General features: G+C 34.0%; 1 protein-coding gene across 1 annotated transcript; it reads right to left on the bottom strand.

The window, feature by feature from the left end:
- Nucleotides 1–6,827: 6,827 nt before the first annotated feature.
- Nucleotides 6,828–10,630, bottom strand: LOC107616325 (uncharacterized). Its single transcript, XM_021110750.2, has 4 exons — nucleotides 10,492–10,630; nucleotides 9,096–9,149; nucleotides 8,860–9,018; nucleotides 6,828–6,948 (listed from the first exon to the last, which is right to left on the bottom strand). The coding sequence occupies exons 1-4, from the start codon at nucleotides 10,551–10,553 to the stop codon at nucleotides 6,828–6,830; spliced, it is 396 nt and encodes a 131-aa protein (XP_020966409.1). The 5' UTR covers nucleotides 10,554–10,630.
- Between the last annotated feature and the right edge of the window lie 3,021 nt (nucleotides 10,631–13,651).

The raw sequence follows: 13,651 nt of genomic DNA, 5'->3' as shown, positions 1-13,651 counted from the left end.
TTGGACTCCCGGAGCTGGCTCGATGGAGAGATTCAAAAATTTTGCAATCCGCAGTTGGATGAAGCAATCGGAGCTCCCACCATCAATGAGTGCTTGGATTTCTAGCTCACCAATGTGAGCATTGATTCGAATAGTGGAGTGACCCGACGTGCCATGCATGGCATTGTAAGAGAGATGATGGTCTATCACCTCTGCATCCAGCTGTTGTAAATGTTCTCCTTCAGACACAATTATGTCCTCACTATTCACCATTACATTTACCTCATCATTCTCAACTTGCATAAGCATGAATTGCCGATTCGAGCACTTATGAGCAGCTGTGAATTTGTCATCACATCAATAACAAAGACCTTTCTCTCGTTTACTCTGAATCTCTGCCGGAGACACATGGCGAATGGGGTTCTTAGGTGGTGGGAGAGCTGGCTTCTGAAATGGTGTAGGAAGCAGGGGAGGCAAGCTGTTCCGTTGAAAGGCACGCGCAGGTGTTGAGGAGCCGTGCGATGGAGACTTAGAGGTTGCCGGACCTGAAGTGTGCCGCGGAGATGTCGAAAACTTGTCTTCATAGAGCCTAGCCAAGCTTACGGCACGCATCAGTGAGGGTGGACATTGAGCTTTTACCTCACGTCTAATATCGGCTCGGAGACCGCTAATGAAACAGTCACATAACGCTTCAGCAGATTTGATATGAGTTCGATTAGCAAGAGCTACGAATTCAGCGTAAAAGTCACTTATGGAACCCTGTTCTTGCAGCTTGAACAGAAGCTCCCTGGGAAACTCAAATAAGGAAGGGCCAAACTCTAATTCAATAGCACGCTTGAGCTGCGTCTATGAACGAAACTGAGCGGAGCGTTGTGACATCTGAAACCACGGAATCGCAGAGCCAGTCATGTGCATCGCAGCAAGGCCAATTTGCTCTTCCGGAGGTACTCTAAAGAATTCAAAATACTGATATGCGGAGAAAATCTAACTCAACGCATCATTACCGTCAAATTTAGGAAGATCGAAGCTCACCCTTCGGGGCTGTGACCAAGGACGCGAGTGTTGTCGGGACCGATCGGAGAGGAGCTGAGTGAGGGACGACTGAATCGCCTCGAATTTCACATTCGTCGCCTCTTGCGCTCGAGCACGTTCTACTCTGTTTTCCTCAGCCACAATTTCTATCATTTGAGACAAACGCTTCAATTCCGCTTCCATCGTCTTCATGCAAGTGTTTTCCGCCATGGCCAATGAAAGCACCAAATGGAAGGGTGCAGAAATTATAACACAATGCAATAGACAATAAGCAGTGGTAAATGCCTCAAAATTACAGTGAAATTGTATTAATAAGTGTAGGGATTAAGTGACAGAACATAAGCAAGAGAGGGAAGAGAGTAAGACAGTTTTTATAAAGCTATAACAATGGAATTATTGGGGCAAATAAAAAAGGTAGCAGCTATGATGTCCTGCTTGAACCTGCGAGAGGAAGAGAGGAGAGACTATAAGAAGGAAAGAAGGTAGAAAAGAGATATGAGAATTCAGAAAGGAGACAAATACCACAATCTTCTACTGCACATGATTCTCTCATTTCCTACTAATATTGCGTCTTCTGCTACTGCGTCTCACACCCTGTACATTCAAACCATGCTCCATGTGTCCACTTTCTTTAACTAACTCTGCCCCCTTATGGTCATTTTGCCTCACTATTTTGTTTCCCCTTTTTGCTAATGCTCCTTTATTCATTACATACACCCAAATGATTACAGAAATACACCCAAAGGATTACAGAAATACACCCAAACGGTTACAGGAATTCACCCAAATGATTATAGAAATACACCCAAAGGATTACAGAAATACACCCAAAGAATTACAAAACTACACCCAAAGGATTTAAGAAATACACCCAAAATTCGTTGAAGTACACCTTATGCATAATTCAGAACTCTTTCTCTTTCTTTTCCTCATCTTTTGCTGCTTCTTCTTCTTCAAAAACGATTTCAGAGCTTGATGTCAAAAAACAATGGAAATCGAGAATAACGAAGAAAGAAAACAGAGAGAAAAGCACGTAAATGAAGAAGAAGAAGAGGAAGACGAGGAAGAAGAACGTGCAGCAAGAAAAAGAAGAAGAAGGAGAAAGAGAAGGCAAGAAATGAAAGAAAAAAAAAGAAGAGGAAGAAGAAGAAGAATGTGCAGCAAGAAGAAGAAGGAGGAGGAGAAAGAGAAGGCAAGAAACGAAAGAAAAGAAGAAGAAGAAGAGGAGGAAGAAGAACGGTTCGAAGCGCGTTTTGAACGTTAGTTTTAATTGGACTTGTAAGGCTTACAAGCCCTAATCGATCGCTTGTATGCGAAGAATTTCTGTTAAGAAAAAAACTATAAATGCCTCCTGACAATTACTTCAAAAGACAACGAGACCCTTAAAAAAAACTACCATTTTCAGTTTCTGATCTTTATTTTTATGGGGCTGATTAGTCCCTGTCCTAAAAAAAGTTAATATTTTTTTGGCACAGAAACTAGTCAGTCCCATAAAAATAAAAATCAAGAGTCGAAAAGGGTATTTTTTTTGTTAAGAATCTTGTTATCCCTTCGAGATCATTATCAGGATCGGATTGAATTTTCACTCTAATTAATTATACTGGTTTTAGTGCTTGCCGTGTTAATTAATTCTTTCCAATTAAGAACAGAAATTGAATCTAGAAGCTGGATTTGTTACCTACAAAATTAAAGAAGAGTGTTCAATTGATTAACCTTTTTTTGGTCTAAAGAAGAGTGTTCAATTGATTAACTAAGATATGAAAACAACTTTGTAATTATTATGTTATTCGTCGAGCCTATTTTAACATATAGTACATTCAGTTTAACAGAATACCGTATTATTATTTAGACAAATGAGAAGAAATTAATTTTCAGAAAAGAAAAAGACGCTTTTAATTTATACCCTACGATTTGTCGATGTCGTATTTTAATTGAAAACATGGGAAACCTATTCTAGTATGAAACCCCAACAACGAAAGCTTCAGACACAAATACAAAGCACCTGCAACAACTCCCTTATTTACCAACATCAATTTCCTATAATTTCTATGGATCTTTCTCCTATCACATAAATGGTTAATTATATTTTTTTAGTAATGATAAAAATTTCCGTAATCATTCGTGTATTTTTTATTAATAGCTTAATTTTTTTTAAAAATAAATGTTATTATATAATATCATAATTTTTATGACTTAAAAATTTTGAATTTGATTTTTATTTTCAATATATATATATATATATATATATATATATATATATATTAAAAATTAATCACCATATATTTATATATTATTTAATTTATTTTTAATTAAAAAATACTACATTCTTTTATTTATTAATTTATTTATTAGAGCGCATATATAATATTTTAAATAAAATAATGCATATTTTAAAATATTTGAAAAAAATTGTATTATATAATATTATATTCTTAACAAAAGTAAATAATTTTAGTTTTTTTAACGAATAATTTAATTATTTATTAAGTGATATAAAATAATTTAATAATTTTATCTTTTAGTGCATCCAATACTTTTATCGAATCCTAAAAGTTGCACATGCTTTGTTTCCAAATATTTGGATTAAAAAATTGTATTATATAATAATATATTCTTTGTTAAGTAGTATAAAATAATTTAATTATTTTATATTTTGTAATTAATTATAATACCTTAATATTATAAAAGTTTTACCGTATAATAATTAATCTTAATAAATAAAAATATTTTTATATGTATTTATATGATTTATATTTATTTATTTAAAAGTAAAAGATTATATTTTTTATTTTGAAAAGATTATATATTAAAATATATGTATATATGTATGTATTTTTTATTTATAAAATTTATCAATTTTTTAGGGTAAATTAAAGTATTATTTTGGTTTTCAACGTTTGGGCCAAATTTTAATTTAATCCGTAACATTTCAAACGTTTAATTTTGTCCCAAAAAATTTTAAACGGGTTCAATGTTATTCTACCGTTAAATTTGACACAGATAGTTAACTGAATGAGTGACATATATGTTAATAATGTTATTATTAAGTCATCTTTTTTCTTTGTGTTCGAAAAATATAACCAAAATTTTCTTGCAACATTTCATCTTTTCGATTTTTTTTATTGTAAAAAAGTTCAAAATCCTATCGATCAATCATCAACGATCTAGAATCAAAGGAAAAACTTTTAAATTGGTGATCATTGGTGGATTGATTTTACTTACGTACTGAAATCAAACGTTATTGAATCTTCAATATGCTAATTATTCATATTAAATTTAATGGTGAGATAATATTGAATTCATTTTTTTTATTGAAATAGGACGTACGAACATTTTTAAGACTGAAATAAAATATTTGAAACATTACAGACCAAATTAATACATAGCCTAAACGTAAGTTAATACTGAAAATGGCCCTTGAAATTTGACCACTGACTCAATTTAGCCCTTCAATTTCGATTGATTTAAATTGTACCCTAAAACTTTGAAGCGTGACTCAAACTGGCGCTTCCGTCCACTTCTGTCACCATAGCGATGACGTGTCATGTTTAATTAACACCTGACACTGATTAGATGACATCATTTTACTATTTCTACCTAAACATTTGCAAAACGAAGCCGTGTGACACTACAAGGAGGTTAAACCCCAATTCACTGTTCATTCATAACAGAAAACTCAATTGACCCTTTTTCTTCTTATTTCTCTCGTATACGCTTTGAAATTGAAGAACCAATGTCGTCATTGTAGGCCAAGTTGGAAGCTGTTGTTACCTGCTTCGTTTGTTCCTAGTGAAGACGAATAACCTGCGAACAACCATTTGTGCAAGAGTAGGTCAGTAACAAAATCACGACTCTCAATCTTCGATGTTCTATTTTTATATCTTTTGTTGGTTGAGGTTTGTTGATCATTATTTTTTGTTATTTTTTATCAATTGAAGAAGATTCTTGTTGGCTTAGAAAATGAGGGTTGGATTTATGACCTTCTTTTAAAATTGATTAATTTTGCCTCAAACCAGAAAGTGTAACTTAGCTTTTGCTCTGTCTGTGAGATGGATTATACAGGAGATCATTTCATTTTATCTCATAAATCATAAAAAACAGAATTAGTGCAGTGAAGAAGAAGATGATACAGCCATATATCCTGGTTCAGTTGTCTCATACAATGCAACCTACATCCAATCTCCACCACAACAGCGGTAGAATTTTCACTATCATATTAAATATTACATACACCAATTTTTCTAGGATTCTACCCAATCTTATTTGGGACAAACCCAACTTCTACCCAAGCCAGATTTGACTAGGAACTCACCCTAACTTTCAACAGCAAAGTGCTTATCCAACTTGTAAGGGATATAACTCAGACATCAGACACAAAACAAAAATACAAACAAAGAAGTTCTGAAATAAATCTTGATTTTTCTCTCCAAATTTCTCTTTATGCCTTTTTCTCATTGACTTTTTCTTAATGCCTCTCTTTTATGCATTTTTCACTGAATAGAAATAAAAAAAGACATTACATACAACCATAATACTCAAATATAAACCATGAAGGAGATGATGCTTCACTGCCTTGATGCTATAAGATGAACCTGATTCAGCACTCTCTGATGAAGCTCTCCATCTTGGCGGAATATTTCTTTGATGTAGAAATACTATCCAAAACATTGAACTCTCACAAGAAAACTCTCAATGAAACTCAAAGCTCTGATTCTCTCTCATTGTCTTCAAAACCGAGTTGAATTTTCTTTTTATATTGAGCTCTGTTTCAACACCTAGGGCTCACTTCACAAAGTCACCTTCTTGAATCTAGAGCTTGTTGAGGTCTTTCTTTTTCTTTCTTCTATCAGCCCTAAAAATTAGGAATATTTTTATCAGAGACAAGTAACGCAACTTCCTTGAAAACAAATCCTCAATGAATTTGATAAATTCAAGCCCTTAATTTTGTGCTTTTGCTCTAAAAAATAATACTACCCATTGATTTATAGCAGAAAAAAATTGCCTCCATTTTTTTCCATATTTTCCGAAATGGTAGTGTAGAGGGAACAAGATACAATCAAGCGATTTTCTTGCATATAAATGAAAACAAATTACCTTTTTTTTTTATTGTGTTTTGATTAGACATTTGCTTTTTTTCTTTTGATTTGGTGCCTAATGAAAGGTAGAGCAACTTTTTTTCTTAGATGTTTAGTGATAGAATGAGAAAATGAATTCCTCTTTTTTCTTTGGACATTACCTGAAGCAACATAGCTTTTCAGCTTAGAGTTACTTTTCTTTGTTTTGATTGGCATTGGGCTGGGTAATGGACTCATCTTTCAATTTGTAGTTTTAGGAGCACTTAGACTTTTTAGTTGGACTCCTTGACTTCTTTGATTCGGGCTGTGTAACACCTTACTATACTAAATCTTATGCTTAAGCCATAAGACTGAGATAGTAAGGTATTACAAACCTCTAAACAATAAAAATATACATATATTTATGAAAGAAATAGTATAGTAGGAGCCTTGAAACAAACGGGTAAACAAAAATCGCAAAATGAAAAGCGCAACGCTCAAGGAATAGGATTACTTGCGTACTAAGAAACCTAATAGGAAAAAGATAAAGGTAAACCGAGATGTAAAGGAAAGCCAAGGAAACAGTATAACTAGCCCCTGACTCAGCCTGCGAAGTTAAGGCTGGCTGGAGGATATATATATATATATATATATATATATATATATATATATGAACATACATAGGTATTCCCAAAATATACCAAAATACCACAATAAACTCATATCTCTCCCTCAACCTCTAAGAGGAGCAGCATACACAAGTTACTTGGGGAGTAAGCTACACACATATATATACACAAATATGAACAGAAACCTAAAATACATCCAGGAACTACTTCGCTTCAAGATCCAGACGCCTAGCAAGGAGCCTCTCGACCTGCATCTGAAAAATAGTAACACAGTATGGAATGAGAACCTGAGGTTCTCAGCACGGTAAAAGTGCCACACGCATAATAAATAAGGTCCTGAGAATGCCATAGACAATCCTAGAACTTCGTCATTCAATTATCCAACTTAATTACTAAACAGAAGCTTTAAACAGGGGTAGGTATTCTAAATCTACCTAACTTACTCAATTTCAATCCTAATCTAACACCAAACCATTTCTCCATTTCCTCCATCCCTCCATCATCCACAATGCAACAGAAACAGGCAACCAAATAAGTTCACGCACAAGTAATGAGCAGATAGTACAAATAGCAAGTATAATAGATAGCAGGTGATATATATCAATTAGGCAAACCCAAGAAATGCATAGCAATCAAAACAAACAAATGCATATGATGCATGCATGTCCTATGGCTGATGGGGCCCATCTGTCGGTTATCCAGCCAACCCAACAAGTCCGAAAACCTTAGACTGTCCCCCGTCACGCATCCCCAAGAGTCTATGCATAGAGTTCACATTCAATCATCATATAATCACTCAATAGGGGCTATCCATACCCGGGAATTTATACGTGCCCGGTCACCCTTACGACGTAGGGTAAACAGAGTATCGAGATTCAACCTGGAACACGTGGTGGCGAGCCATGGTTTTTACCCAGAGAAACTCATATCTCATATATCATTATTCATAAGCCATGGCAATTTTATTATCAATACATCATCACTTGTCAAGCCTTAGCGTTAAACTTCGTTAACATACTCATTTCCTTCATAAAAGCCACCATTTACAACTTTCTTCACCCCCAAGATATCTTATTTTCCTAGCTTCTTTTATCCACTGGACCTAAAACCATACTTTAAACCTTAAAGGAAGAAAATAGAGGTTTAGAAGTGGAAAATTGGTTTAAAAACAGTCAAAACCAATTTTTGCAGCAGGCAGCATCCACGCGTACGCGTAGAGCATACATCAAGTCACACGTAAGCATGAGTCATGGGTACGCGTGAATATGATCACACGCGTACGCATGCTTCTCGCGCATTCGTCGCCAAAATTTCACTCCACGCGTACGCGTGAGCCACGCTCACGCGTGGATGGGCGTTCTTTCGAAAAATGAGCAGAATGCCCAGGAAACTTGCAGCAACCTGTTTGGCCATCCTGAACACAGATTTAAACACTAAACTTGCAACGTCCATAACTTTCTCCACAAAATTCCGTTTTCCACAAAGTTGATATCAATCAAAATCTCTTAAAACCATATTTTATTTGCAACAAACCACAATTTAATCCAAAATTTGAGGAGAATATTATGGACGTCTAAAGTTCATCAAAATTTGGTTTTAACCAATTTCCAACAAAACCTCACTTTCTCCGATTTAAGTTTCTTACCATTAAAACTTGCATTACAATACCATATCAACCCAATTCATCAACAACCATTGCCAATATAACCTATAATCAACTTAACCAACCTTGATCATCAATAATTATCCACATTTACCTCATACCTCATTAACCCTTCATTTATTCATATCAATTCTTCACCTATACCAACTTTCATCATATATTTGTCAACCTTCCATCAACATATACCAATTAAATTCCATTAACATAAATCAACCCTTCATACACATTAATCTATCAACTTTACATAACACATTTTAGTAACAAACACCAACAACAATCCATCAATACATCAACATCAACACAACCCATTATAAGCAAGTCCAAGAGCATAAAATTAATAACCTCAATGTCTCATAATTCCAATATATGTTCATCAACAATTATACCAACAATACAAAGCTACTCATTAAATGCCACTAACAAATTCAACTTATCCTATGGTTCTTCTAACCTAAGTTTTCATAACACCGTAAATATTAAACGTGCGAAACTTAAACCATACTTTGGCCAATCACTTAGTTCACCCAAGGCAGCCTCACAACTCAAAATTACAGCCCCTCCAAGCTCAATTAAAACAGCCCCCAAACCAAGCTTGATCACCAACAAGCCTCCAATTACTCCCAACTCAAATCCAATGCTTATATGCCAACTTAATCTACACCTAATACATATACATGTTCCAATTTCAGTTTTTTCCATCATAAATACAAGATTGAGCTAGGGTTAGGGTGTTCTTACCATATCCATATGCTCAATAGCTTGAGCCCACAAGTCCCAGAAGCTAACTTGAACCTAGAACACAAAAATTGGACAAGATTCACCATAGATTTTCAAGTTTACCAAAGAAAGAGGGATAGAGATTCTGAACCAAATATGAGGTTTACCGGTGAAATTGTTTGGATAGAAAGGTAGAGCTCGACGCACTGAGCGTGTGGCCGCGAACGATGCGGCTATCGTAGCTCAAACGAGGAAGATATGGTGATTGGAGTATTTGGTTAGGGTTAGGGAGCTCTCCTCCTCTCCCTTTCTGTTATGGCGTCTAGCAGCTAATGAGGAAGAAGAAAGCTGTTGTTTCATTTAAGAGTTTGGGTCCGGTTGGACCCACGGGTCCGGTTTGGGTCCCAATTCAACCAGTTCAATCCTTCCGGTCCCATTTTTGGGCCAAATTTTCGATATTGATATCAAAATTCTCATTTCGACGATCTTTATCCTATTTTGATATTAGTTTTTCATTTTTAGCTTTTCTAATTAAAATGCAACTTATTAACTAATTACTTACCAATTTTTGGCGGGATTTACAGGCTGTGTTATGAGCAAGGTTCTGAGAACCGGACCGGTCATCAAATCGCTCTAATCACTGGTTCACTGGTTCATTGGTCTAACCGGTTCAATCAGTGGTCCAACCGAAAAAACCGTTTTAGAATAAAAATCGCGTTATCATTATATTATAAACTAACAACATTCTAATAAATCATTAGAAAATAAACTATAATACTCAAGCAATAAACTAACAACATTCTAATAAGTCATCTATATATTTAATTGTATGTACCGTAAGAAATCAAAAAAAAGTTTATACTTTATACACATACCAAATCATGTGTTTATCATATTCACAAAAATGTCTGATTCAACCAAACAAATATCTCAATAATGAACACAAAATGAATCATAATGAAACTGAATAAATGTCCTGTCCCTTAATAACTACCTCAGAGAATGGCTGATTCCAACAATAAAAAAAAATGCATAAATATAATGCTCTCAAGTGTTGTTATCACTTGAAACACTTGAAAAGTACCAAATGTATATGTATTACTTAGAAAAACATGCATTATCCAGTAAACTATAACAATGTTTCACTAGCCTTAATTCTATAAAGTTTCTCATGAACTAGATGTTTAGCACATAAAGTAAGATAAGAAATGTGACTACAAGTGCAGAACCAGAATATAACAAGAGGCGGGGTAGATCTTCATAGCTAGGATAGATAATTTCATAGGCATAAAATATATAGGACACACAGTATGAAGACGAATGGGTTTGTCTCCTCTTCAGTGCAGCCTTTGGCAAGTTGCACTTTAGAGCATAAAGTACATCATTTAAAAGATAGAAGAACTACTGACACAACTACCTTAAAATAAGTAATTTTGCAGTTGCAATCTTCCCTCTAAATTGTAGGAGCAGCTCCACCATTCCAGCATCAGATACAAGGCATGCCAAGTGAAGCACACTTCATCCAGCAACAAACATTATAAAACAAGCATAAAGTAACCACATTAAACCTGAAATCAATAAAGATAAACAAAAATAAAAAAATTTCAATAATGATTTTATTTCTAATTTTTGCAATAGCAAGACAATTTCAACAAAAATTTTAGAAACTGAAAAAAACAGCAGCAGCACAAAATCAATGAGCAGAAGCACAAAACCAGTAAAACACTATCAGAGCCATCGAGCAATTATAAACAGCCACAACACAATGAAAAATCAAAAAATATGAACCAGTAAAAACAGCCTAAGCCACAGAAATCAACGAAAAATAAAAAAAATATGAACCAGTAAAAATAGCCTAAGCCACATAAATTAAAAGCAGCCACAGCCACAGACCATGAGCAAATATGAACAAAAAATTTAGGAGCCATCAGCAACTGGTGAACCAGTAAAACACTATCAGAGCCATCGAGCAATTAGAAAACACTAAAACAGAGTAAAAGAGTAAGTATTAGGTGTTCTGGTTGATACAAATGATATAACAGAGTAAGTTTATTTTAATACACATGATTTAATAGAGTAACAGAGCAATCAGAAGTTCAAAACTATATGATACAAATTTGTAAATTTGTAAAATTTCAACCATCAGCAACTAGCAAATTCAAGAGTACAAGACAGATCCATCAACAACAGGAAATTACAATTTACCAAACATTCAGAACCAAACTTCAAACCAAGACCGAAGAAGAAGAATTGAAGAAAAATGGAACAAAAATTGAAGAAGAATACCGAAGAAGAAGACCGAAGAACAACAATTTCGGAACTTCAAACCAAGAAGACCGAGCCCTCAGTGAAGATGAATACGAGAAGCCACTAACCTGGGTTCCGTGCCGAGAAGCCAGCGAAGATGAAGAGGACGTGCCGAGCAACTGGGTTCTAGACACGGGAAAGAGGAAGAAGCGGCGGCGCTGAGGACCTGGGGACGGCGGCGGCGCTGACGACCTGGGACCGACGGCGGCGAAGAAGGGCTAGGGTTCCATTTGCTTCAGAGTTCAGAGTTCTCCAGTCCAGGATGTGAGTGAGTGACGAATGAATTGGGGGAATAAGGGTTGGTTCACACTTCACGGATTTGTTTCATTTTTTTATTTTCAAATAAAAAACGGCACCGTTTTATTCGAACCGGCCGGTTATCGGTACGGTCAATCGATCGGTTTGACGGTTTCTGAACGGTTTTCTTTCTAACAGTTTTAGATAATAAATCGGACCGCTTGTATTGTCGGTTCGCAATTAAATTAGTCAAACCGGTCGGTCCGGTCCGGTTTTCAAAACCTTGATTATGAGCATAAGCTTGTATATACTAAACAACACATCAACAACATACTTGAGTTATTAACCTAAAATAAACTTATGTTTGTCATCACTAAAAATGTTATTATTGTTTGCTAAACTTAATATCAATAAGTCAATCAAAAATTTGGGTTGATTATGATAGTTGATAGAGTTAGGGTGCTAGGGTTTAAAATTTTTTTCATTGTATTTGCACAATGATCAGTGATGCGTTGGGTATATATATGGATGTTAATGGCAATGTATTTGATAGCTTTAGAGCTTTTGATTTGGTTGCTTACATTTTTCTGTTTTTTAGTTTATGAGAAGTTGGGTTTAATGGAGGATTTAAGTTGGATATTAGTAGCAACGTATTTTTCTACTTTTAATTTAGTTGCTTGCGTTTTTCGTGTTTTGATTTGAAGAAATTTAATTATGATTGATGATATTCTAGATATCATGTTTGATATATTATAGCAGTTAATACTGCTACTACTTGAATACTATGATTAACTACTATGAATTGTATTAGTTAATATGTTTAAATTTTATTTTGGTTTAATTATTTTGGTATATTACAGTAGTTAATCTGTTGCAATGATTAATATGTATAACTTTTGAGTTACCATATTTATATGTAATCTACATATTTTATTTTCTACTCAGTTTTTACTTAGACATGGTTCATCATTTTATTGCAATAAAAATATATCTAATTTTATATGCTATCTCATATTTTAATTACTATTTTTTTTTATAGACCATAACCTATATATACAAACCCAAACAGAACAATATTTCATATTCTTAAAGTTCTAATTTTAGTTTTAACTGCACTAATTCTCCATTATAGATTGATCTTTCAATATTTTTAGTTGATTTGAGTTTTATTTTTTTCAATCATACCATTATTTTTACTTACATCTGTTTGTACAGATGAACCACACCATCTTTTTTCAACAATTTAAAACACAAAAAAATAAAAAAATAAAAACAAAAAAAAATAAGAGAAAGAACAATACAAAACTAAAAAGGCATTTAGTAAAAAAGATGTAGAATCAAGTAGCGAACATTCAAGCAACTCACATTATAATTAGGACATCCATAAAATAGTCTTTGTGGGTTAGCATATTTGTACCATACCAATAAAAAATGGGTTACATCCCATAGCCACACCAATGTGGATGGAAACTTTTCCACTTTTGTCATGATATGCATTTCTCATCCAACTGCCATGCGAACGTGATCTACTCAAGCTCTGGAAAGCTTCGCTGCTGCTGCTCCTCAACATCCTCCCTAATTCACCAAAAAAGGGGTTCATTTTGGGAGATTTGGGGTTAGCTTTTTATGTTCAAATTTCAAATTTCAGAGAACTATACTTATAAGAATTTTGTCGCGTCATATAACGGTAAAAAGTATTAAGTGTCAATTAAACGTGATACGTCATTGTTCGGTAATAAAAGTAGATGAAAGAGTCTGTTTAAGTCACCTCTCAAAATTTTAGAGTACAATTTAAATTAATTAAAAATTGAATCACTAAATTGAGTCGAAAGTTAAATTTTAAAAATTATTTTAAATATTAAATTACTTAAATATTGAAGAACAAAAAAATAATTTTTTTATAACATCTTTTCATTTTTGTTTAATTAAATTTAATCATTCGTAAAAAAAATAATGCATCAAATATGCACAAAATTATTGGAGTTATTTCAGAGGTAACTTTATCTCGTAACACAGTATAGCATCAGAAAGAT

Source organism: Arachis ipaensis, chromosome B9 (genome assembly GCF_059453495.1).
Source record: "Arachis ipaensis isolate K30076 ecotype BB chromosome B9, ASM5945349v1, whole genome shotgun sequence".
Taxonomy (NCBI): Eukaryota; Viridiplantae; Streptophyta; class Magnoliopsida; order Fabales; family Fabaceae; genus Arachis; species Arachis ipaensis.
This window is presented reverse-complemented; position numbering and strand designations above follow the sequence as displayed.

Excerpts from the sequence above, each read along its gene's own strand:
- LOC107616325 (XM_021110750.2), bottom strand. The coding sequence starts at position 10,553 with ATGGTGGAGCTGCTCCTACAATTTAGAGGGAAGATTGCAACTGCAAAA. Across the intron at positions 9,150-10,491 it reads GCAAAATTACTTATTTTAAG|GTTCAAGTTAGCTTCTGGGA; the intron begins GTAGTTGTGTCA and ends TTTGTGTTCTAG. Across the intron at positions 6,949-8,859 it reads GAACTAAGTGATTGGCCAAA|ATGCAGGTCGAGAGGCTCCT; the intron begins GTATGGTTTAAG and ends ACTATTTTTCAG.